Below are 26,374 nucleotides of genomic sequence, written 5' to 3'. Positions count from 1 at the left end.
GGGGCTGGACCCTCAGCATAAGGCTTGTTCTGGGCTCTGAACTTGAACCAGGGTGGTCAGTGCTTCAGGGCCCTTTCTGAACTGGGGGTCAGGACATCCAGGAGTCCTCCTTTGGCCGATTCATACGTGGAAGGCAGTCAGTTCTTAGAAGCCTAGGGGCCAGGCCAAACCAAGCAGACCCTCTTCGCTCACCTTCCCCGGGGAACAGGAATTGTGGTCTCCAAGCCCTTCTGTTCGTGGGAAGTATTTGCTATGTGTCAGGCCGGGAAATAGAGGGGACACACACTTTTACTGCAGGAGAGGAAGAGCAGAGGGGTGATGGGAAGGTAGTTCCCTCCCCAGATAACAAGGCATCTCTGGATCCTGCATCCCTGCAGCTGGCACAGTGGTTCGGAGGCCCTAGGACAGTAGACTCCTTCTCACTCCTGCCTTCACGGGGCCAGGTTCCCAGACTGGGACAGCAGGCTGGGCTGAGGGAGGGGAAGGCGCATACTTCCCTAATAAACTTGCCTGGAACTTAATCCCTCTGATCGGTAGATTCCCTCCCTGTTCCCTCCCTTCTTCCCACATTTGGGGAGGGGCACCCTCAGCTAGAGCCTGAAAGTATGCAGGATGCTGGGGCTCCCATGCCCATAGGAGCCCCCGGCACTTCACCCTAGCAGGATAAATACTACTCAGCTCCATTTCACTGATGACGAGAGGGGTGTTCAGTGAGGTTAAGGGCCTCATCTGAGGCCTCAGAGAAGAGGGTGCCAGAGTCAGGGCTGCAGCCCAGGCCTTGTGGCTCCTGGGCTTTTCCCACAGGATGGCTAAGTGCCTCCCACCTCTGCCCCACCAGTCAGGCATCTGGAGGCCCCGGCTGGGCTGACCTTACCCAGGAAGGTCATTTTAAAACAACTCATGAATATGTATTGGGCGGCAGCGCTAGCGATGTTCTGGAGCTGCCCGTCAAAGGCCTCGCAGGCTCCAAGGACTGGCCTAGAAGAAGAGGGTATTTCCCTGAATGGCCCCTGGAAGGGAAATTAACTTTAGCTTTGGGGGAATCCAGGCTTGGATTTCCTCCCTCTTTGACCCCGTGGCACTGAGGGCTCTCTTGCCACCCCACAGCCATGGCTTCTTTTCCCAGGAGCCCCTTGCCTCCTCTTTGAGAGCACTTTGAAATCCCACCAGACCGGGCCCTCTCGGCCCATGGACTCGTGCACACGACCTGTTGGTGGTGAGACACGTCAGAACTGTAAACATCCAGTTACTCATTTGGCAGTGACCCCAAGGCCTGCCTTGGGAGGGGAACAAGGTCATTGCCAGCCCCCGTAGTCAATCACCAGATGTTTACTGGGCACTTCCTGTATGCTGAGCACCGTGCTGGGGGCCACGGAACACACTTGGATGTGGGCTGAAGTCCCCGGCTCAAGGAGTTTACAATCTTGGGGAGTTTATAATCACGGGGGAGTTTACAATCATGGGGACTCGGAGAGATAAGGGTGTAAAGGCCTTGACTTGTTCAGGGGAGAGGATGGGTGACACCTGGCAAGCTAGACTGGAAGGTATCTCAGAGGGTATCTCGGAGTCTTGACAGAAAGGTGCGTTTCCGCAGGCAGAGAGGATGGATTCAAGAGGAAGAGCTGGAGAGGCCGAGGGGGCTGGCTTCGGGCTTGAGCGAGGTGTGCATCCAGGGAGTGTAGAGAGACCCGGCTGGAAGGAAGGGCTGGGATTAGGTATGGAGCTCTAAGGGACCGGGTCACTGAGCTTGCTTGAAGTGGCATCGTGGACCAAGGGGAGCTTTACTGCACAGTTTGGGAGGCCGTGGAGTCCAGGCCCCTAATTCTCCTCGGAGGCCCACGGTAAGAGGTCCAGCTTATCGATGGCTGAGCAATCCACAAAGCCTTGGGGGTAGCTGTTGGCTTGGAAGGGGTGCAGCGGGACCTTGGTGACGTGGGTGTTGTCACAGACAAGGCGTGACAAGGACATTTTCTGTAGAGAGTTCCGCTGCTCCTCAGTGAAGACCCCAGGGTTCTCCCACCAGAACCTGCAGAGACAGAAGCAGGGTCTCTCCATACAGCCCAGCCGTTGGACCCTCCCCAGTCTGCCAGAGGGGAAGGAAGGAGGTCACCGGAACATGCCAAGGTCTGGCGTCAGTCCTCCTGTAGGACGCCCACGGCCCGCCTCCGAGAAGGGATGCCCTCCGTGCCCTCCCCCGTGAGGTCTCACTTGCCTGTCTCCGTCACGGATCTGCTGGAACTGCCTTCCCAGGAGGCAGGCCAGGAGATGCCCCACCTGGCCCCTCTCTACCAGGGGCTCAGCGATGGCCCCTATCCAGATGTCAATGTTGTCAGGGGTCCCGTAGAGAACCAGTAACTTCTCAGCCAGCACCTTGTTCTTCAGCACGGCGTGCAGCTGCTTCAGTGTTTGGGGCTGTGAGAGGCCACAGAAGCCTCTCCAGGAGTTGTACCCTAGGGCAGAGAGGCTGGAGCTGTCTCATCCCCCTTGCAGAACTGCCCACTCCAGCTCCATCAGCCCCAGAAAGTCTGTGTTCACAGCCCTTGGGATAGGGGAGTCAGTGAGCCATTGTTTTATACTGTGGCACTTGAGCTTCGAGGGGGCTAGTAGGTTATATGGTGCTTACTATGGGTCCAGGAACTATTCTAAGCACCGTACACAAACGTAAATTGAAGAACAGAGATGTCAAGTAACTTGCCTGAGGTCACATAAGTAGGAAGGGCATAGCTGGAATTTGAACCCAGGCAGTCTGGCTCTTAAGTACTACATTTAGGAAGATCCGATAGTCGTTGTTTTCCCTCTGTTATCCTTTTCTTAATATTTTCTGGACTTTTAAACTGGTTTTACAAGTCAGTTGTTGATTCCTTTCATTTGAGGAGCTCAAAGAAAGTACCAGATGTGTTCTCTGGTCTCTGCATTAAGGAGAATGGAAGATTCCATTTCACAGATGAGCAAAGTGAGTTTTAAAAACGGGCATCTCTGGACTTCCGTGGAGGTCCAGTGGTTAAGACTCTGTGCTTCCACTGCAGGGGGCACGGGTTCTATCCCTGGTCGGGGAACTAAGATCCCACATGCTGCGTGGCGCAGTCAAAAAAAAAAAAAAAGGGCATCTCTGCCTTCTGTTTTAGAAGTGATCACCTCCTCAGGGCTACAGACGAGAGTCCCTTGGAACCCCAGAAAGTAGCTAAAAGTTCCCCAGGCCTGGCAGGACCCTAGGCCCACTCACCAGGCATCCCATGGTCCCGGCAACGCTGTATGTTGATGGCAGCCAGGTCAAAGCCGTGGATCACGTGAGTGGGTTGGAAAAGCTTGTTGCGCAGCTCACTCGTCATCATTTTATTCTGATTCATCGATTTGGACTTCTTGGCCAGCAGGCCCCGCACCAGAGGGTCAATTCCACCTGCAAGGGAGACCCAGAGGCCATGTTGGGGATGGGGGCAGCTGGGGACATCTTCCACTGCTGGCTCCTCCCTCCACCAGACATTTTCTCTTTCTCAGGTGAAAGAAGGGCCAACTGCACCTCTCGGGCTGGAAGTGGGGAGAGAAGAGCCCAATGCAGCCCGCAGGGTATGCTGGGGGCTGGGGGTCAGTCCAGACCACCTGCCGTCCTGGGGTGATGGCATGAGCATAAGCTCAGGGTTTCTTTCAAGCTCCAGTTCAGAGAGCTGGCTCCTTCTCCTCCATATGTTCCCCCAATGAACTGTGCAGCTTGGGAAGAGATGTCAGAAATCTCTGGAAAATGCCCTGACTTGTCAGGCCTTAAGTAAAGCCAGTTTCAACACAGCCCACCTCAGGATAAAGGGGAGCTGGCTTCAACCTTTGGCACTTAATGTAGGTAGAAAGCCGTAGAGGAGAGCAGAAAAGAGCAATTTTTTTTTTTTTACCAGACCTAGGAATTATTTCTGCAGGGATCAGAGAAACCTGAGGCAGGGAAAGAGAACAGGGAAAACTCAGCATCTTAAAGGCCAGCAGAAGAAAGAAAGAATAATAACCACATCCTGTGTGTCAGGAACCATTGTAGGGCACTTTATACATATATTTCTATTTTTTTAATATCCAATGAGATAGGTATTATTACTGTCCCCATTTTACAAATGAAGAAACTGAGGCTCCGTGAGGTGAATTCACTTGCCTAGGGTCACACAGGAAGTGCCTGGAGTCTGACTTCCAAGCCAGGTTTCCCTAGAAGCAGGCTACAGAGTGAGACAGCCTAGTGACAGTGCTTCCCTGAAAGGACATACCATCTTTGACTATCCTCCAGGTGTTGAAGAAGAGGGTATGCAGGGGGAGCTCTGCTTCCGGACCCCATGGCTGATAATTCTCATCCAGGCGGAACACAGTGGAGGGGACCTCTAAGTGGCCAAAGCGGAAGGCGAAGGTGAAGACATTGGAAATTCGGGGATCCACAGATTTGTTATAGCCTTGGTATGGAGGGATCCACTTTTGCATCTCATCACCTAGCACAATGGGTAGGTAGTCCCTAAAGGTGATAATCTGGAAGGAGAAACAAGTCGTGAGAAAAGGGTGTGAGAAGCCCTACCTCTGGCCACAGTGGACGGGCCCAGCTGTGGCACCAGACTAAGCTGGTCAGTCAGACTCTCTCTCTCAGGAACTTAGATATCAGATGCAGCTCTTCAAGAAATTATAGCTTGAATAGAAATAGCTATTCAAGCTATTTCTGGCGGTGCTCTATCTGAGGGGACAGATGGGGTGATATGGGTTGTCATCTTCTATCATGTGCAGAAAAGCAGAGAAAACCCATCTGCAGAGAAAGAGAGTGGAGAAGTGAAGAGAGGAGCAGAGAGGAGGGAGAGACAGAGTGAGAGTAACTGCCCTAATTCCAGATGGTTTCCAGTCTCTGGCTCTCACCCTAGTTGAGGCCCAACTACACTCCCTGCCTGGGGGTTCCGGGAGAAACCCTTACTAGCTTCCAGTTGATACATGTATAGGGTGAACCTGTACTGAACATCTGAACTAGCTTGCATGGGTTTCTTTTTCTTGTAGTCCAAGACGCCTTATTATGGATGCAAATCCATATGTTGAAGCTCTAACCCTCTCATTTGATTGTATTTGAAGATAGGGCCTGTAAAGAGGTAATTAAGGTTAAGTGATGTCATAAGGGTGGAGCCCTAATCCAAAAAGACTAGTGTCCTGATAAGATGAGAGACACATGCACAGGGGAAAGACGTGTGACCTCCAGAAAGGAAAGAAGAATGATGTACTGGGTAACACTACACCCATCAACAGCAGAATACAAATACCTTCTAAGGACCTATGGAACATTCAACAAGATAACAATACCAGGGTTATAAAATAAACCTTAACAAATTTGGAAGAATTGAGATCATAAGAGTATATTCTCTGACCATGATGGAATCAAATTAGAAATCAGTAACAGAAAGGCAGCAGAAAAATCTCTAAACACTTGGAAATATACTTCTCAATAACCCACAGGTCAAAGAGAAAGTCTGAAATGAAGAAACAACAACAACAAAACATACACAGTGAATTAAAATGAAAATATAACATATCAATATTTGTGGGATACAACTAACAGTGCTAAGAGGGAAATTTATATCACTTGTAATACTTATGTTAGAAAAGAAGAAAGCTCTCAAATCAATAATCTAAGCTCCTACCTCAATAACCTAGCAGGAAGAGCAAAGTAAACCTAAAGCAAGCAGAATAAACTAAAGAAGAAAAGTCATATGATTATCTAAATCAATGCAGAAAAACCATTTGACAAAATTCCACATCTATTCATGATAAAAACTCTCAGTACGCTAGGAATAGAGCAGAACATCCTCAACTTCATATAGAGCATTTACCAGAAAAAAATCACAGCTAACTATACTTAATGGTGTAAACTTGAATGCTTTTCTTTTACTATTGAGAAGACAAGAATGTCTGCTCTCATCACTCTTATTCAGTAGAGTACTGGAAGTTGTAGCCACTGTAATAAGGCAAGAAAAAGAAATGAAAAACATACAAATTAGAAAAGAAGGAATATAACTGTCATTATTTGTAGGTGACATGACTATCTATGTAGAAAATCCCAAGGAATCTACAGAACTCCTGGAACTAATTGCATTCAACAAGGTCATAGGATACAGACTCAACACATAAAAATCAATTATATTTTTATACAATGAATAAGTGGAAACTGAAATAAGAGATGTAATACCACTTACAGTTCCTCCAAAGGAAATGAAATGCTCAGGTATAAATGTAATAAGCATGTATAGGATCTGTCTGATTAAAATTATAAAATGCTGATGAAATAAATCAAAGAAAATCTAAATACTTGAAGAGACATGCTATGTTTATATAGTGGAAAACTCAACATTGTAAAGATGTCAATTGTCCCTAAATTGATCTATAGTTTTAATACAATTCTTATCAAAATCTCAGCAAGATTTCTTTGTAGACATAGATCAGCATGTTTTAAAATATATATGGAAAGGTAAAGACCCTACAATAGCCAAAATAATTTTGAAAAAGAATAAAGTGAGGAGTCATTCTTCTTAATGTTGTCTTATTTTATAGCTACAGTTATTAAACACTGTGGTACTGGTGTAGGAATAGACACATAGATTAGTGGACTATAATGGACAACATAGAAATAGATTGACATAAATATGCCCAAATAAGTTTTTTTTTACACTTTTTATTCTATATCGGAGTATAGCTGGTTAACAATGTTGTGATAGTTTCAGGTGTACAGCAAAGTGACTCAGCCATACATATACATGTATCCATTCTTCCCCGGACTTCCCTCCCATCCAGGCTGCCACATAATGCCCAAATAATTTTTGACAATGGAGCAAAAGCAGTTCAAAAGGAGAAAGATAGCCTTTCAGTAAGTGGTGCTGGAGCAATTAGACAACCATACCCCCCACCCCAAATGAACCCTGACCTAAACCTTATGCTTTATACAAAAATTAACCTCAAATGGATCATGGACTTAAATGTGAAAGATAAAACTATAAAATGTCTAGAAACATAAAACCAGGAGAAAAATCTCTGGGACCTAAGACTAGGGAAAGAATTGAAACTTGACACCAAAACACAATCTATGAAAGGAAAAAACTGATAAATTTGGCCTCATCAAAATTAAAAACTCTTACTCTGCAAAAGACCCTGTTAAGAAAATGAAAAGACAAAGTACAGACTGGGAGAAAAATTTTACAGTCACATATCTGACAAAGGAGTCATATCTAGAATATATAAAGAACTCTCAAAACTCAACAAAAAGACAAAATCCATTTTGAAAATGGGCAAAATATATGAACAGATGTTTTATTGAAGAGGATATCCAGATGGCAAAAAAGCACATGAAAAGAAGTTCAAGATGATCAGCCCTCAGATAAAGCAAAGTAAAACCACAATGCAATATCACTACATACCTATCAGAAAGGGTAAAAAAAAAAATGAGTGATGACACCAAATAATGACCAGAATGCAGAGAAACTGGATCATTCATACATTGCTGGTGGGAATGTAAAAAACAGTACAGCCACTCTGAAAAATACTTTGGCAGTTCCTTTTAAAACTAAAAATGGACTTAGTGTATGACCCAGCAATTGCACTCTTGGGCATATATCCCAGAGAAATAAAAACCTATTTTCATGCAGAAACTTATCCATGAATGTTCATAGCAGCTTTATTCATAATAGCCCCAAATTGGAAGCTATGCAAATGTCATTCAATAGGTGAATGGTTAAACAGAACTTAGAATACTACTCAACAACAAAAAGAAATGAACAATTGATGTATGGGACAAGTTGGATGAACCTCAAGGAAATTATGCTGAAAGTAAAAAGCCAGTCTCAAAAGAATACATACTGCATGGTTTCATTTATATAATACTCATGAAATAACATAACTGTACAGATGGAGAACAGATTAGTGGTTGCCGGGGGTTAGGGATGTGGGAATGGGGAGGGTGGATGTGGCTATAAAAAGGTAGCACAAGGGAGTCTGTGGTGATGGTAGAGGTAAGTGTCGTTATTGTGGTGGTGGTTACCTGAAACTACATATGTGGTACACTTACATGGAGCTACACACACACACACACACACACACACACACACACACACACACACACACGCCACATGAATTGACTGCACTTATAACTGGTGAAATCTGAATAAACTTTATGGTTCGTATCTATGTTAACTTCAGGCTTTTGATATTGTACCATAGTTATGCAAACTGTTAGCACTGGGGGAGACGAGGTGCCTGTGCTTTTTTTTCTTTTTGATACAACTTCCTGAGCATCTACAATTATTTTTAAATAAAATGTTTAAAAAATAGGTGTATGGTTAATATCAACATATCAACTTTTCTAAGTCTCTTCTAGTTAGTCAATCAGTCAATCAACAATAGCAATTGACTATGCCTGTGACATGTGGCTTAGGTGTGGAAAATTTTAGAAGATAATCCAATCAAAACAATCAAAATAACTGTGATGTAACAGTCCCAGGAGTGATGGAGCCTGTGGTCCCAGTGATGGCCCCTGGGTGGGCATACTGAGTAACTGACATATGAATGACTCTCCAACACACTGAATCCAGGGATTCATTCTGGGGCCGAGAAGCTGAAGAAACAAAAGGGAGGGTTTAAAAGAATGAGACAGTGGGAAAGATGCAGCAGAGAAGAGGAAGGGGGAAATGGAGGTGTGGAAAGCCGAGGAGGTCACTAGACGCGTGGACGCGGGCAGAGGGCAGAGCCAGGAGCAGAAGCGAGGCTGGCACGTGACGCAGTTCTCCTGAGCCTCTTACCTGTATGAAGGCGCCTAGGATTTTCCGGGCTTCCTGGTAGAGCTTCTCTCCATCCCAATGAGGGTTGAGTCTCTTTAGTTCTCTGGCCAGCCGGTTGTGCTCTCGGAGAAGGAGGGTGTGGGCAACGGCCAGTAGGATCTGCTCCGAGGCTCGGGGATCTCCTGAAAGCCCAGAAGGCAGAAGGGTGGGTCCCCCCTGAGCAGCCCCAGAACCCAGTAACCTGCACAAAGAATAAATGTGGTGTCCCAGAGGGAAGCTCTCCTAAGCCCCTCCTTCCAGTTAGTTTAAGGTGGAAAGAGATCGGGTTTGCGATTCATAGATTTGAATCCCAGCTCTCCACACACACTTTTTAGTTCTGTGACTTTGGACAAGTTACTTAACATTTCTAAGCCTCAGTCTTCATGTCTGTGAAAATGGGGATAATAAGGTCGAACCCACAAGACTGTGGTAAAGAAAGACTACATACAGGTGACGTTAAAAAGTAAAATTTTGCTAATTAAATCCCAACTGCCTTCTAAGACGGGACCTACAAATAAACGAGGGGCTTTTTATTGTGTGGAGCAATTTGGATGGTTTTAGGAGTGCAAGTTTGAGGGTAAGAGATTGGGTAGGGTTGAATTCCTCTGTGTAATAAGGGAGAAGAATCTAGAGATGGGGACTATTGGGAAGAGAGGGTCGTATAGATGGTAAAAGACCAGCTGTTTCATAAGGGGACTTCTCCTTGTGTCCTCTAATCTTCAGGAAAGTCTATTAAGTTCATGAATACTTGGTCTTACCGGATATTTTAATGGAAAACAGGAAGGGCTTAGTTTTGTGTCTGGACTGATGCGAGATGTGTATGGACACAGAATCCAAGAGCTCTACCAAGAGATCTGGGTCTTCTGCCATGTCTGGGTGGGCTGGGGGTTTGTCCTGGGAGAGTGGGTTTTTGGAAGAGAGAAGGCCTCCAGAAGCCACAGGCAGAGAACACCAGGAGGGCATGAGCCCCCGGAATGAGGAGAACTGGAGGGCTTTGGCTGCGTACAGGATACGTGGAGCGGGGACTTTGTGCCAAGTTTATGGAAAGCCTTAAAAATATACATTCCTCTTAATCTAGAACGTCCTCCTCTAGGAGGTTATCTTAGTAAAATTATTAAAAATGAGCACAAGGGCTTCCCTGGTGGCGCAGTGGTTGAGAGTCCGCCTGCCGATGGAGGGGACATGGGTTCGTGCCCCGGTCCGGGAGGATCCCACATGCCGCGGAGCGGCTGGGCTCGTGAGCCATGGCCACTGAGCCTGTGCGTCCGGAGCCTGTGCTCCGCGACGGGAGAGGCCACAGCAGTGAGAGGCCCGCGTACCGCAAAAAAAAAAAAAATGAGCACAAGAATTCATCAACAAGGATGCTCAGGACCTTAACAAAAACGAACAAACAAAAATCACAGAAAAACTAGAAATGACACGAATGTCTCCAAGTAAGGTTGATAAAATACATTATGATACATATATGTCATGGAGTACCAGGCAGCCATTAAATATCATGATGTAGATGAATATTTAAAGATGTGATACATTAAGAGAAGATATCAGACAATGAGAAGACAGAGAATTACTTCTAGTATGACCCCAATTGTGTAAAACAAGGTAGAACTAGATCTATGACAGAAAAAAACTGGAAACATAGGCACTAAAATGCTAACAATGATTGTCTGTGAGTGGTGGGATTTTGGGGATTTTCTTATTTTCTTTGTGCTTTACTGGACTTCCTTAATTTTTTTTTTTTTTTATACAGTGAACACATGTTCTTAGATTCTGTATTCATCTGCGCCCTTCTGCCAGTCCTGGACCACTGCCCACGGCAATGGTGTCTTGGTGTGTGTTTTTCCAGGAGACAATGAGAAGAAGCAATGGTAAAGCCTCCCTGGAAGCCACCCAGTGGCCTCGAGAAGCTCTTCTGGCCTTCCTCTGCTCTCAGGCCCCAGGATAATCCCCTTGTCCTTTGGCCCCTCTGTTGCCAGCCTAGACTCACCTGTCAGGAAGCAGGGCACGCGGGCAGTGGTGTTGATGAACTCACAGGGGCTCGGCTTCTTGTTGTCAAAGGGCGGGTAGGCCAGCCCGTGGTCCTGGGCCTCCTGGTTGATGGCCATGAGGCCCAGTGGGCTGCTGAGATCCCGGAGGCGGCTGGCCAGGCTCGGCTCAGGGCCGTACACTAAACTGGCGTCCAGGAAGGAGGTCAGAGCATTGATCTGCTCTCGGGCCAATGACTGGTAAGGTGGAGTGGGGCAGACAAACCCGGCCCGGAAGAAAGGCATGCATTTCCCTTGAGTCTTCACCTTGGGGTCGTTGCACGGGAACTGCAGAGAGATCGGGGTGGGTGACTGGGCAGAGGTGGTACAGCTGGCAACCTCTCCCCAGGGTAGGTCTGGATGCAGCTGGCAAAGATGCTGATGGTGCCCTCCTGGGACCCTGGCACCAGACAATGGCTCCAGATGCCTCCTGCTGATGCTATAAATCCTGGGCCCCCAACTCCCTGAAGGTCACTACATCTGCTGACTAAAAGGGCTGAGGGGGAATCATTCAATCTCTCATAGCAAAACCTCCAAATTTTTGGTTGAGAGAGAGTCCTGAGATCCCGGCACAAGGAAGCAGGACGTGAGGCAGGAAAGGGTTTGTTAATAATTAACAACAGCTACCATTGATTTATTCTGGCCCTACCATGTGCTTGGCATTAGGCATACTTTATCTCACTTTGGTCCTCATAAAACCCTGTAAGGTAGACCATTCTGTCCCATTTTACACGGGAGAAAACGGAGGCTCAGAAAGGTTAAGTAATTTGCCTAAAGTCTTACAAACTGAAAGGGAAAGATGTGGGATTCAGATCTAGGCTGACCTTACTTCACAGCTTATGTTCTTTACACCACAGCACATAGCCCCGATTTGTTTGAGTGAATAAATCATTCTCTAACTGTAAAATCATGAATAAGAAGAAAGGTGCACCACTGCAAGTTCCTTTCCCTTCCTGCTGGAAATTCCCACAAATGCCTGCCACTCATCCTGACTCATCCATTCTGGGAGTAGCCTTCCCGACTCTGAGATGACTTACGGTAGCATTCCACAAATTTCACTGTCTATAAAATGAATCTCCTGGGGATTCCAATAAAATGTAGATTCTGCTTCCCGGTGTCTGGGATGAGGTTTGAGATTTTACATTTCTAATAAGACCCCAGGTGACATCAGTGCTGCTGGGCCAGGGATGAAGACAACACTCCCCAGAGCTTCCCAATTTTGCCATTAGTGATTACTTGTCCATTTCCCACACAGGTCCTTTGTCCTTGATGGAAGGGACAGTGTCTTGTTCACCTTTGAATTCTAAGTGTTCAGTGTACTGCCTGGCACAGAGTAGATGATTGATGTCTATTTGCTAAATAAATGGGCGAGTGAATGAATAGATGTGTGAGGCTTGGGAAGCTGTCAAATCAACATTCAAGATCTCCAGGAGGTCCTGACTGACAGGCTGGGAATGTCTGCCACATCAGGGAGGCAAGGGGTTTGCCAGGGACCCGCAGCTGCAGGGCCTACCATGATGGGGAAACAGTTGTCTCCCTGGATACAATGCTCATCACACTGTACTTTGGAGTACTCGCTGCTCCCCAGTTCCGTGTCGGGGGCAAAATCCAGGTCGTGGTCCACAATTTGACCCCACTGCATCAAGAGCAGGGACCTGTTTTGGTCCAGAACACCCTCTTCATTTAGGTAGCCTACAATCTTGTTGGATACCTCACGGGCCTACAGGTGGAGAGAGAAGGACAGGGAGGAAAAGGTGCTTTGAGGATTCAGATTCAACTGCAGTTTATAGGGTACCTGTGACGTAACGGGCGCGCTTCATCCCCATGACAAGCTTGTGAGGTACGTGGCATTACCCCCATTTTGTAGATGAGGAGACTGAGGACTAGACAGGTGAGGTCAACTCACCAAGGTCCTGCCGCTACAAAGGGCCAGGTGTGTATGATGTGCTGGCTTCAAGGCCAGTGCTCTTTCCACTCAGAGAGGCAACACAAAGACAGGCTGTCCCTGAAGTGCCACGGAGGTGCCAGGTGTCTGGGACTAGAAGAGGGGCTCTGGGGAGGGCCCGCCAACTCAGATGAGGCCAACAGATAGGACGTCCCGGCAAGCACCAGCTGATGCACTCCAGGGGCTGGGGCAGGGCAAGCGCGAACAGGATGGGGCAGGGAAGCCATCTGCCTGGGAGACCCCAGGATACTTGGCCTGACGGCAGCTGGGACGTGACCGTCACGTGGCTGGGCTCCGGGACCCGGACTCTGCTGCTCTCTAGTGGCATTTTCCGGAACACCACCAGGGAGGAAGTCCAAATCTCCATCTCTCCGGATGCGGTTCTACCGCGCGTCTGTCCTCCCACCTATTTCTTCTTCCTTTCCTTGTGTGTTTGTGGGAGGGCATCCTTTCCCCTCTGACTCCCATCTTTCACCCGCCTGCTCAGGGCTCGCCCCCACCCCGTGTCCGCCCTCACCAGCGGGACAGGGAAGCCGTTCCGCTTCTTCCTCGGCGTCCAGCCGAAGGGCAGGGAGAGCCCGTCCTCGTACTCCGCCGGCAGCCAGCGCGCCAGCGCCCTGTTGGACGCGCCCAGCGCGGGGTTCCTCCTGAAACAGCAAGACCGGCCCTCAGCCTAGGCGGCGGGTTCGCTCCGGGGTCCGCTTCTCCGCAAACCCCACGGGGATCCCCTGGGGAAGGACGCGGAGGAGGGGCCTCTCAAATGTGGGGTGTCGGAACTACTGCCACCTCCGAAGGCGCGGGGCTCCTCTGCCCTGGGGAAAGGTGCTCCTTCCAGTGGGATACAGTGGTCTCTTTAGAAGGTGGGGAAGTTAGCGGGGTTCCAACAGAACAGATTCCCGTGGGACGCTAGTCCAGGAGGGCAAGGCGGTGGGAGTTAAGCCTGTAATGCCCAAGTGACAAAGGCCCTGGCTGGGCTGAGCAGGGCAGGTGGGCTGGACAGATGGGTTGGCTGTGGTGATTGGGAGAACCTGCCTCCTAAACCCACCTACTGGCCACTCACCTGTTATTACAGTCTCCCGTGATGGTGCGGTAGGGGCTGTTCTCATCACATTTCACCAAAGGAACTGGGGCACCACAGCCCACCTCCTGAGAGAGTGCAGTGAAGTCCAGGCTAAGGTCTGAAAGAGAAGGGATGCCAAAAGGGCTGAGTTCTTTCTCCATTCTGAGGCCCTGAGGGGAGGTTCATTTTTTGAACTTTGATTTTTTGGGGAATACATTTTACGTTCTAAGTAAGCATTTCTCAGGGGGTTTCTCATTGAATCCTGACAACTTATTAAGGTAAGAATTTAAATTCTCATTTTACGAGAGAACGAGACTTGCCCAAGGCCACACAGATAGTAACGTCTCCAGAATTGTTAGTAGTTCTTTGTCTATCAGACCCTTTGAATCAACAGATCTTTCTTTTAGAACAATACCCCTGAGAGGTTAGGTACATGTTAGTATGAGTTAGTTTGAGAAGATTGCTTTTCTTCTAAAGCTCCACTGACGTCTAAGGTCCCAAGCACGCAGGAATCTAGATAGGAAAGATGTTGGGAAGGGACAGGGCATTTTTACGTGAGGGGCGCTGTGATCTCGGTGGGAGTAACAGAGCGGGGAGCCTTAGGCATCAGAGACCTCCACGTGGGCACAGAATGGAAAGAGCTGCCAACGTCCTAAAGCAGCCTGAAGGGAATCCGGCTCTGGGGGCCTTCTTCGGGGGCTCACCTGCGGAAGTTGGCAGGGGCTGAGGTTCAAGCCCCAGCACCTTTTGAGTCTCAGAGTCCAAAGTGCTCCCTACTTCTCCCTACCTTGTCCTGGTTCCCTCCTTTTGGAACTTTGGAATTTGCCCGAGTCCTAGGCCAGGTATCTTCCCCCACTTGATGTTTTCCCAGGGAGAACCTGCAGCCTCTTCCTCCTGTCAAGACCAATCCCCTTCCTCCGTGACCCACCGTGAACAGCGACGTTTGGTAGGGGGTGGGGTGGAGGGGTGGAGGAGGTCACGATCAATCCATCGGCTCATTGTTTCAGCTCCACGGTACCCAGAACAGGAGAGACAGCTCATCACCTGTGACGTAATCCCAGTAAATCCCCCCTGACACAGGTGGCTGAAATGTCCCGTCCACAGGCGGAAGTGGTGACACTGTGGTTTGGGACAGGGAGCCTGTGTTTATTAACTTTAGTCCTTCCTCTGGACAGAGGCCTTACAGACGGTGTTATAACAAAAGGCACAAATGTCCCCTCATTTGGAGTTGGCAGTGTGACCTTGCCGGGCCCAAGTTCCTTTCTCTGCAAAAGGAGCATTGGCCTGGCTGTCCGCCCAGCCCCTCCTTGCTCTGCAGTCCATGATTCTGATGGAGAGAGAGGACATGGCTCCCAGTAGGAACTGTGACTTTTGGTGGCTTGTGTTCTCTCCTGCGGAGAGATGACCCCTTCCTGCCATCAGAGGGCTGGTGGGTTTTCTGTACCTGTGACGTTGGTCAGGGTCACTTTCTGCCTCAGTCTCTTTAAGGACTCCTCCCACACCTGCCCGTGGCGGATGGCCATGCGGGTCCAGCCCTTGGCGTGCTTCAGGTATTTGGAGAGCTGTCGGGTGGTGGGTGCCTCAGAGCTCATGGCCGTCTTCAGCCTACAACGGAGAGCAACGGGGGAGTCCTGACCGGGCCCTCGGCTCCGACCCTGTAGCAGGGGTGTGAGGTGCTGTGTGTGTACAGCAGAGCTGCGGGGGTGTGGGCAGCATGCAGGAGACCCCGACTTCTGTGCTCTCAGGATCTTTTCTTAGCTCTCCTCTGATGCCTCTGGAAAATCTCCTCTGGCAGGAGGAAGCTACAGTGTGTCTTTAAGCTTTGTTAAGTCTGTTTCTCAAGGAAGGCAGACAGATGGACATGAGCACTTCCTGAATTAGAGTCAGAGGGTTGCAGCTGTGCTGGCTGCTTCCGAATCAGTTGGGGGACCTAAGAACACCTAAGTCCCAGGATGTACCGATTCAGACCGAGGAACCCCTGACCATGGAGCTGGCCTCGTGCACCGAGAATTCTGGAAATAACATGCCTATGGGCCCCAGTTCTGCCCATGAAAGCATCCTTCCTCCTATCTGGCCCTAGAGTTAGTGTGGAGTTTGTTTAGTTGTGGCTGTAGCATCTAGCCTCTTGTTGACCATTTCTTGCGCCAGATGTTCGGGCTTTGTCTTAATTACCTATCTATAAAAAAGAGAAGCCCCAAACCTTTCTACTACTAAGAAGTTGGTGACCAAGGGCAAGGTGGTGTCAGAAAAGTCCCTGCATGAGAACCCTCTCCCCCTTCCTGTGCCTCAGTTTCTTGTGTGTGAGATGAGGGGTCCTATGAGATGATCTTTACGGCTCTAAGACTGAAATTTTGGAAGTGGCTCAAATTCTCACAAAGGCAACCCTGCTTCGGGGATATGCGTCACAGGCTGTAACTCCTGGCCTGTCCCTGTGGATCAGGTTATCGATTCTACTTCAAGCATGAGGGGGCCTGGTGCTCAGCCTGAGGGGTGACAATGGGCGATGACTGAGCTGTAATCACCAGGCCTGACCCCTTCCAACCTCCCCCCAACCTCGGTAAGAAAGGACCCAAGAAGATAAGCCAGACTGCCTTTTGTTGCTGTTACAAAAGACATCGTGGGCCAGTGGCCCAGACTGCTGCATGGCATGTCCAATATGGTAACCGCTAGCCACATGTGGCTGTTTAAATGGAAATGCATTAAAATTAAATACAATTAAAAATTCAGTTCCTCAGTGTCACTAGCCACATTTCAAGGGCTCCGCAGCCACATGTAGTCAGTGGCTCCTGTATTGGACAGCACTGACCTAGAGTTTGAACCCTGGTTCCCCCAGGATTGGTTTACAGACATGACCTCTGAGTGAGCTAGGACTCACTGTGTTACTTACATCAGGGCCTTTGGAACACGCTGGCTGGGTCTGACTCCTGCGGCCACTTAGTAGCTGTGTGCCTTTGAGCAAGTTACTCAACATCTCTGTACCCAATTTCCTTACCCATAAAATGAGGATAATGGTCGTAATCACGTTATTTGATCATTTTGAACTTCAAAAACAGTGACTTCACATAGTTGGATTCAGCGCTTTCTAGGATTTGGGGGAGGAAGGCGTGGGAAGTGCTGAGAGCTGTCTCTGGTACAGAGGAAACACTCACACGTGTTAGCATCAGCGCCATCCCCATCATCATGGATCCCAAAGGGCCCCCCCACCCAAGAGAGAAGGTGTGTTGCTGGGCCTCCCAGGGCTCCACCCAAAGGTCCCATGCAAGCCCCTCCCTGTTCCTGCCTTTCTCCCCCGGCTAGCGTTATGCGTGGTCTCCTGCCTGACCTTGACTCGCCAGGGACTTACCTCCTGATCTGCCTCAGGGCCGGGCTCCACAGGCGCAAGCAGGGCCTTGGAAGAACTCTGTTTCCATCTCCAGGCCTACCCCCTTGTCCTAGCCCCCAACCTCTCCCATCTGGATGGCCACAGCAGACTCCTAACGGGACTCATGCCTCCTCTCCTGTCCTTCTCCCATCCGTTCTCCCTCTGGCTGCAGGAAGGTGCTTTTTCGAATGAAAAGCAGACCAGGACACTCTTCCTGAAGCACTTTCTTGGCTCTCCCTGTGACGTGCGTGAATCCACAGGCTTACTGTGTACGTGCTCGTGACGTTGTGGGATCTTTGCCTCTATCTAGTTCCCAAGCATTTTCATCACCCTCCAAGGAGACCCCACACCCATGGACAGCCAGCCCAATCCCTCCCCTTCTCCCCCAGCCCCTGTCAGCCACTGCTGTGCCTCCGACTATCTGGCCCTCAGGCCCCACCTGTGTGTCCTCTTTTCCTACTGCCACCACCAGCGTGGGCCTTCTTTCTGTTTCCTGAGGACCCTAAGCTCTTTCCTGCCTCAGGACCTTTGCCTTTGCTGCTCCCAGACCCTGGCTTTCTACACGGCTGGCTCCTTCTCGTCCTCCGTCAGGCTTCCCTGCTCCCCTGCTCCCCGCGCCTAGAGTAGCAGCCATTGCCCTGTTTATTTCCTTCGTTTTCCTTATCACAGACTGTGAGTCACTGGATTGTGTGTGCGCCCGTGAACAAGATGTTTCAATGTGATTCTTTGAGTCTCCATGAGACCCCTAAATCCAAGAACTAATCGGTGGGGATGAGTTCCAAGGCAGGGCTGGGTCGTCCTGTGCAGCACGACTTGCAGAGGAGGCGATGAAAACCAACTGTGAGGCTTTTATTCTACCCCGACCTTGGGCTATAAAACGATTGACATTAAGGAGGGGGACAGGATGTTCGTCTGGAGGTAGTTGCTGAAATACCAGGCAGTTCCCTCCTGCCACTGTGGGGCTTCTTCTTGGCACTCAGTCTAGTGACAAGGGCCTTGAGAGGAGGGCCCTGCTGTGTGTCCTGGAGCTATGGCTGGTGGTTGACCCCTGCCCAAAGAGCCTAAAGAGAACAAGAAAAGCAGATGTGGCCCGTGCTGTGCACCTAACAGCAGAGTAAGCCAGGCAGGGCAGCCCTCGGCCCCAAATCGGCACGTCCTCCGGCAGCAGGGCAAAACTTTTAGTCTTCTGCGGCATCTTTAAAGGGGACCTGGCCCAAGATGGTGTGAGGAGGGGTGAGGGAGGGAGCCGCAAGCTCCAGGGCTGAGGGGTGGAGCTGTGAGCTACTGGTCAGAACTCCTCTGGGCTGAGGGGTGGAGCTGTGAGCTACTGGTCAGAACTCCTCTGGGCCAGAGAGCTGGCAGCAGAATCTCTGAGAGCCAAAAAGCGCCCAAGGAGGGAAGGAGCTTCTGACCCAACCCCTAACACCCAGGCTCTAAGCTGACCAGGCGACTTAGACTTTGCCATCCTGTACCTCTCCTACCTCCCCCAGCTTGACCCCTAAGAGGGACAATCCTGGGCTGGGGGATGAGGAGAAGCTCGAGAAAGAGGGACGGGCGGACCACGTGCCCTTCTCTCACTATGAAAGCCTAAAGCAGCTCCGAGGGGAGGAAAGTGAGAGGCTCTGTGCTTTGTCTTCTTCTGCTGACATTTGAGTTCCTGAAAGGACTAGAAGTGATCAGAGCACATCTTGTCATCTAAGAGTCAGCAAAAAAGTTATGGGACCTCTTGAGAGTTTATGCAAGGGCCAGGGAGGAATGAAACCCCAAGTCCAGTAAAGGGGCAGCAAGAGGAACAAGTAAGGTTGTTTTCTGCTCAGTAAAGTGGTTACTCTTGTTTTTCTGCCTCTCTAGCTCCAGCATGGGCTTCCCGAGGGCAGGGACCCAGTCTGCATCGCTTATTTCAGGAAACCCAGGCCCTACACATGGTTGGGAGGTGGCTGACTCTGCTGGTGTCCTGCACGTTTCTCAAGTTCATTTGGGCCCATTTATAGCTTTGGCGTGCCCCTTCCCTAGCCGCTGATGGCTCACTCCCGTAACTGTCCTGAGCAATTGCTTCTGAGTCAGGGTGGCTTCCTGGCTGGAGGTGCCTGGGAGTCACACAGTGTGCTACACCACGGCCCCCCACCCCCACCCCAGTGCCAAGCTTGCAGCACGTCTGGCTGACATCAAGGACCCTTTTGGCAGGTGAAAGGTCTGCTCTCTTGCTTGGGGTAGGAGAGGCTCTGAGGTGCAGCCTACACTCTGGATCTCCCTGTGGGGTCAGCTGGGGCTAGACCTTAAACCACATCCCTGCTCAACCCCTTCTTTTTATCTATCTGGCCTCACTCCCTCACTCCGCTACAGCTTTCGTGAGAGCGCTCCCCAGTAAGCACCCACATGTGAATCCAGGTCTCAGGTTCTGCCTCAAGGGGCCCTGACCTAAGACATGTTGAACAAATGGAGAACTTCTAGGGACAGGCTTTCTGAGAGCCTGCAACACATGACCTGAGGAGTCACTTAGCCACGCGGAGGAAAGTGCTTATAGGATCAGATGAGACATCCCCTTCAAGGTAACTTAGAGGCCGAGGATTTTAGGAATTGTTGGCTTTTACTCCTACTTGCCCCATACTCGCAGGTGGGCAGGGGCTGGGAGTGGAAGGGCAGGTTGTAAAATTGCTTTGGCTCATTGGCTTGTCAGGACTGGCCCAGATGCACTTGTCAGCCTAGGAAGAGAAGCATGTGATATGTGTGTCTCACCTACCTGGTCCGGGAGTCCAGGAAGGCCTTGTTGACCTGGATCTTGACCTGACTCACAGCATCAGAGATAGTGAAGGTGCGGGTGGCCTGCTCTTGGAGGGGGAGAAGCAAGGAGCAGGGTATCAGACACCACTCTTTGGAGAAGCCCTTTTCTCTCTGTCCCTCTTTCTCCACCATTATCCTCACCACTCAAACCTGAGCAGGCAGAAGATCAAGGTTAGGAAACATTTGACAGGAGGAAAAGCCCAGAATGGGAAGAATACTCTCTGGTCCTCAGTAAGGTGTCAATATCACTCTTTAGGAGTCCAGTAGAATACATTCGTCCCTCAGTATCCACAGGGGATTGGTTCCAGGACCCCCCAGGATGCTCAAGTCCCTTATGTAAAAGGGCATAGTATTTGTATATAACCTATGCACATCTTCCTGTATACTTTGAGTCACCTCTAGATTACTTATAATACTTAATGCAACGTAAATGTCATATAAATAGTTACCAGAGTGGGTTTTTTTGGGGGAGCCTGGGAGCTTTCTGGAATCTTTAAAAAAAAAATATTTTCAATCCACTGCTTGTTGAATCTGCTGATGCAGAACCTGTGGATACAGAGGCCTGACTGGACCCAGTGATGGGATTAAGAAGGCGTGTGACCACTCACGTTGGCTCTTGGCTCTGGGCTGTGGGGATTTTTTTGGTTCTTGGTGAGGTGGATCTGAAAACAAGTCCCTCAAAAGGCTTAGCTGATCACAAGGACCCTGAGGTAGGGAAGGGGATGGTGTAGAGTAGAGGTGGGGTTCCTTGTTTTACTCGAATTGGGGTCTGGAATGGTGGGGGGATGAGGATGCAGTCTTTGAACAAGGGGAGTGTAGTGGCTTAAACAGTGTCCCTCCAAAAAACTTGTCCAACTACCACCTGAGAATGTGACCTTATTTGGAAATAGGGTCTTTGCAGATGCAGCTAATTAGGAAGAAGCCATACAGGTACAGGTTTAGAGTGGGCTCTAAATCCAATGACCTGTGGTCTTATAACAAGAGGAGAGGACACACAGAGGACACCACAGAGAAGAAGGCCATGTGAAGATGGAGGCAGAGATTGGCGTGAGGCACATATAAGCCAAGGATTGCTGGGAGCTACCAGAGGCTGGAAGGGGCAAGGAATGATTCTCCCCTAGAGCCTTCAGAGCAGCATGACCCAGCCAATACCTTGATTTAGGAATTCCAGCCTCCTGAACTGTAGGAGAATAAATTTCTGTTGTCTTAAGCCGCCCAGTTTGTGGTCCTTTGTTACAGCAGCCCCAGGAAACACAATACAAGGTGGTACTTACCATTTGTGTCAGATTCTGCAACCTGGAACAAGCTCAGGGAAGCCAAAAGGACTGGGAGATGGAAGAGGACCCTCATCGCTGAAATGAGACCAGGATCAGGATGTGAGCCTTGTAGAGTCCCCATGGGTAGGACTTACAGACTCACAGAAAGGGGGTGGTAAAGCAGAGAAAGGCCAGAGAACATGAGACACCCTAACATTAGAACAGAAGAGGGGAAACCACAGTAACTAACTAGGCATCTACCATATGTGCAGGCCCATGGTAGGTCCTGGGAGATGGAAAGAGGCAGTGGTGGAAGGGAAAGAACACAGGCTTTGTGGTCAGAAGGTCCTGAGTTGTAGTTATGCATTTGCTCTAACTAGCTGTGTGACATTGAGCAGGTTACTTGACATCTCTGGGCCCCCGGCCTGATTGAGTGAGAGGGTTGGACCAAGTGATCCAGGATGTCTGATTCTGCCCTGACACCCCGTGACCCAACTTCCTGTACCTGTCTTGTCACCGGTGACAAATGCTCCTACCAAACCCAAAACACAACTCTGGAGTTCCTCTTCCTCTTTTCCCCTCAGGACGTATTGCCATCCTCCTCTGGCCCAGCACCCGGGGAGTGTGCCTGAGAAGCAGACACTCAGTTCCTCCTGTGGGAACTGGCAAGGAACTCAACCCTCCCTCAAAGAGTCGACATGATGGGAAAACATGAATGAAAATTGTGGCAAAGCTCAGAGCTCTCCAGAGCTCGCAGCTGTGTTCCAGGTTGCCTGAAGAGATCCCTGCTCTTGGATCAACGCCTTCATCATGAACTTTAACTCTGAACCTAAATCATCAGATCGAAATTGTGCAACTTTGTTTGCTGACGAGGGGCTTTGGGGCTCAGAGCGTTCATTAGGATTGGTGGGATAGACCCCAAAATGTCTTTTGAGGAGATTCTAGTTCCAGCCCAGGAGGCACCCATGCTGTATGGATGGAAGGATCGTGCGTCTAGACCATGTTCTTCACGAGAGGGCACAGGCTCTCCCCATAGTGTGCATTCACTGGTTGGACCCCAGAAACATCCTCAGATTGGCTGCCCCCTCTGTCTCTACTCAAAGCTCCCTAAGAGAAATCGTGGTTCTAGAGTTTTGCCCAAGAGACCACCCAGGAGGTCTTCCAGATACTCTCCAGAAAAGGACAACTGTGTATCTGGACAGGTAATTTCAGCTTCCCTTGCACTCCCCCAATCTTTTCCTCTGACCTTTGATGATCCCCCTAATAATTTTTATCTTGTTGAATGTACTTCTTGTAAGCTAACTGTAGAAAAAAAAAACAAAACCAAGGTGCGAATAAATACCTCTCTGGCCAAGATTCTCCCTGGCACTTTTTTTTTCCCCAAGAGGAAAACAGCTTGACCCCTCAGTGGGCTCCTGTCTTTACACCTCTATGGCCCCGCGTAGTCCTCCTATTTGTGCTTCGAGGAGACCACTGAGCCAGCAGAAATCCGCCCTTTTAAGCAAACAAATACGATGGTTTTGGAGTAAAAAGCATCACTGATATTATTTTAAGTTTTGGTAAAAACGCACAGGATAAAATTTACTACCTTAACCGTTTTAACCAGACAGTACAGTAGTGATAAGTACATTCACAGGGATGTACAACAGATCTTTAGAACTATTTCATCTTGCAAAACTGAAACTCTCTGCCCACTAAACACCAACTCCCCCTTCCTCCCTCCGCCCAGCCCCTGACAACCACCATAGCATTGATTTTTAAGAGAGCTGATGGGCACACAAGTATTCATTATGTTATTCTTTCAATGACTAGTGTGTTTCATGAGAAATCAAAAACAAAACGTGAAAGGTTAGTCTATGAAAATAGGCATCATCTGAAATAGACTGAGGAAGAAAAATATCATAGCCAGAGAAATAAAAGTTGAGAAATCTGAACAGGAAAAAGTCCTTAGGTACTCATTGCTCCTCTCCTTTCCTTGGAACCTCTTTAATACTCCCCATCACTGCAAAGTGGTGGGAGGGAACCTCAAGGCAAAAGCTAAAGTATTTTCCTTGTCTTGGCCATCTTTCCTGGTGGGTGTGAAGGAAGCATGTGGGACAGAAAGCAGAGAAAAGCAAACACGAGGTCGTGCTGCTGGGAAAGGGGTGTTCAGAAAGATCCTGGAGGAACCCTAGCTGCAGCCGGAGCCAAGAGGCTTCTGGGATGTTGGGATATTTACCCACATTCTTATCATCACGCTCAGTGCAGAAACCCTTTCCCAAGCCCTTTGGTTTGCATCAAAGCTTGGAGCCTTCCCTGAGACACGAAGCGTTATCTGGAGACAGAACCACAGCCTCTGCCTCTCAAATGCCAGTCTGGTCCACAATCCCCTGCCTCTTACTCACACTCTCCTATGCAATGCCCTCTTGGTCCCGTGAACTCCTATTCGTTCTTTAAAACCCAGGCCAAATGCCACCTTCTCTGTGAAGTGTACCAGATCTAGGCAAAATTAGGTCATTCTTTTTTCTCTCTTCCCACAGTACTTTATTCACATCTCGTTTCACTGTTTTCATTGTCCGTTTCCCCGTCAGATCATAAGCTTCTCAAGAGCTACGTCCTATTTTTGTTTTTTCCACTGCCCAAGCCTAGTGTTGATACATAATAGGTGTTGGGCACGTGCTGAATGAATGAAACTCCCACGGTAGCGAAGTTCAACGTCCAGATGGTGCAGAGGGAGAGGGTGGTGATGGTCCCTTCACAGGCTTGTCCCACCTTAGTGTGGCAACTAATCACCGGGGGACCTTGTTAAATGCAGATTCTAACTTGGAAGGTTATAGGAGGGACCTGAGAGCCTGCACTTCCAACAAGTTCCAGGTGACGCTGATGCTGCAGGTCTACAGACCACCCTGAGTACCACGATCTCCCAGAGTCCGGCTCTCATACTTGCTGAGAAGTCACCAAGGGGGCTTCAGGAAGGCCTGAGAAGGGAAGGCACCAGTAGGATTCTTTTCCATGAATGGTGAACGCTCTGTTGAGGGTAGTGGGATGAGCCAGAAAGAAAACCAATGAACTCGCCATCACCCCCAAGAATGTTCTATTTGATCTTTTGAGCAGTTCCAGTATCAAGAGGAAAATAGAGAAGAGACAAGCTCTTATCAAGCTCTCTACAGCAGAAAAAATCCCCCTTAGCCACAGGGTTTGGGATATGCAGTTTCATAAAAAAACAATATGATTCAATCACTCAATTTTCCCAGGATGAAACCCATTTAAATATTGATGCAATTCATAAATCTGATTGAGAACATAGTGTCCACAGGACGTTGGAGACACCTGGGACTAGACATTCAGGGCTAACTAGATGTTCAGGTCTGCTGTAAATAGCACGAGACACTAGAAACAGGTTGAAGATCTGAGATCCCTGGCTTAGGGGACCCCTTAAACACTGCAAAATTTTCACTAGAGTGAATTTTCATTAGCGTTCATATCATAATTGCATCGGTCTCAAGAACCCCACATGGAGCACCATTCTGTTACTATTTCCCCCCAACTTTCTGTGCGACCTGGACACATGATATGTCTTAGACCTTAGTTCCTAAACAGGATGGATGAGAGGAATATGGTACCTTCCAGCCCTGAGAGTTTACGATTCTATGGCTCGGTGTTCAGACTCAGAAAAGCCTCTTTGCCCCACAATGGATTCAATCACATTCTCCCTTATGGATTCGATCACACTCTCCCAAACGGGGATGACCTGCCAGGTTGGCAGCCAAATCTGGCACCAGAAAATGCCTGAAGAAGACAAGTCCAAAGGCAGTACCAAGCTTTCTGAGAAGCCTTTAGGAAATTTCATCATCAACTTTGCAGATTCCACTTAATGAGTCTTACCTGCCAAGTGCCTTGGCCTCCTGTGGCAGCCAGGGGAGTTTCTCTCCTTGGAGGAACTGGTCTTTTATACCGTCTGTCAGGAATTAATTTCAGGGAAAGGCCCAGAAAGAAAGATTATGAGGGGCTGATGTGGCTTGGAGGAGGATCTCAGGTTCAGCAGGAAATACCCTGTGACTGGGCAGATGCTCGAGGAAACTGTCAAAAGGCAGAAATTGGTTGATGCACTATTGCTGGTCCTGGATGAAGCACATCCTCTTCTTCCTATTTTTCAGGTGAACTATGTGGTCTTGCTGCAGTCATGGAAGGCAAACCTCCAATCTTTGAGCAGCCTTGCCCCTTTTATGCCCTTAATGGGATCTGAATTGCTCTTAAAATTAGGAACAATTAAATGGCTTTCTTCCCCATTTGTTTATTCAGTGCCCTTTGATCCCTCTCTTACCTTTCACCCAATCACTGTGGAAGCCACTAGATTCATCTTTGGGATTTGCAATCGTTTTCAACTGTTCCCTTCTGGGAAGGTCAACATTTCAAAATACTACCCCTTTTTGGCCACCAGGGCAGTGAGAAGAGCCCTGGACTTTTTGTCAAGGGGTAGGTTAGATCCCTGCCTCTGTCGCTGTGTGGCTCTGGACAAGTCACTCTACCTTCTGTTTCCTCGTATACTCTAGTTGCGAAGCCAATGGTTGGCTTTGATTACTAGGATTCTATGACTTCATACTTTCTATAGGGTGAGCCACCAAAAAAAAAAAAAAAAAACCCACCACTATACAGGAACTTATTGACTTAAAGCCCAAGTATAATGTTATATACCATCAAGTTCATTAGATCCATACAGGAAGGAAGTGAGAAGGTTTAAAGAAGATGACATTTCATGAGAGTGTATTTTACAGACAGGCAAATTAAAACATAAGCCTCTTTATAAAATTATACTTTGGGTTGAAAATACTCTGGGGGACTGTCAGAACTTCATCACCCCAAAACCAGCCCCCTGAATTTACCTTCCAAAATATAATATCCCTTTTCTCTGGCTGATGGAAGGTAGTTAGAATCTGCTTCTCTTGTGATGAATCCAGGCAAATGAGCTGGGCATCTCAAAAGAAGGCAGCTGTCCAGGAAAGGTAAGTGAAAGACATCAGGCTTTTCTTGTTTTCTTTGAAAGACATTTCTGCTTGTCAGCCAAGCTTTTCTTTGTCTGAACACTCCTTGAACTTTGGAGCATGGTTCTCAAGGCTCTCACCTCTGGGTTTTGTGCTTTACGAGTTAATGAAGCTGTGTCTTTAGGTGG

General features: G+C 48.7%; 1 protein-coding gene across 2 annotated transcripts; it reads right to left on the bottom strand.

Annotated features, from left to right (window-relative positions):
- Positions 1-1,343: 1,343 nt before the first annotated feature.
- Positions 1,344-25,208, bottom strand: LPO (lactoperoxidase). 2 transcript variants are annotated; one of them, XM_032616700.1, is made up of 13 exons: positions 25,090-25,208; positions 21,244-21,321; positions 19,929-20,016; positions 15,272-15,432; positions 13,828-13,945; positions 13,285-13,414; positions 12,336-12,542; positions 10,786-11,110; positions 8,781-8,941; positions 4,239-4,491; positions 3,224-3,397; positions 2,213-2,450; positions 1,344-2,026 (listed from the first exon to the last, which is right to left on the bottom strand). In XM_032616700.1, the coding sequence occupies exons 2-13, from the start codon at positions 21,317-21,319 to the stop codon at positions 1,819-1,821; spliced, it is 2,139 nt and encodes a 712-aa protein (XP_032472591.1). In that variant the 5' UTR covers positions 21,320-21,321; positions 25,090-25,208; the 3' UTR covers positions 1,344-1,818. The 2 variants fall into 2 exon arrangements, with proteins under 2 accessions (XP_032472591.1, XP_032472592.1); XM_032616701.1 differs by lacking the exons at positions 15,272-15,432; positions 19,929-20,016; positions 25,090-25,208 and having other exon boundaries at positions 1,819-2,026; positions 21,244-21,319.
- Between the last annotated feature and the right edge of the window lie 1,166 nt (positions 25,209-26,374).

This window comes from Phocoena sinus, chromosome 20 (genome assembly GCF_008692025.1).
Source record: "Phocoena sinus isolate mPhoSin1 chromosome 20, mPhoSin1.pri, whole genome shotgun sequence".
In the NCBI taxonomy this organism is placed as follows: Eukaryota; Metazoa; Chordata; class Mammalia; order Artiodactyla; family Phocoenidae; genus Phocoena; species Phocoena sinus.
The sequence above is the reverse complement of the archived record's forward strand: the minus strand, read 5'-3'. Positions and strand labels throughout refer to the sequence as shown.

Excerpts from the sequence above, each read along its gene's own strand:
- LPO (XM_032616700.1), bottom strand. The coding sequence starts at position 21,319 with ATGAGGGTCCTCTTCCATCTCCCAGTCCTTTTGGCTTCCCTGAGCTTG. Across the intron at positions 15,433-19,928 it reads TTCCTGGACTCCCGGACCAG|GCTGAAGACGGCCATGAGCT; the intron begins GTAGGTGAGACA and ends TCTCCGTTGTAG. Across the intron at positions 3,398-4,238 it reads CTGGAGGATAGTCAAAGATG|GTGGAATTGACCCTCTGGTG; the intron begins GTATGTCCTTTC and ends TCTCCCTTGCAG.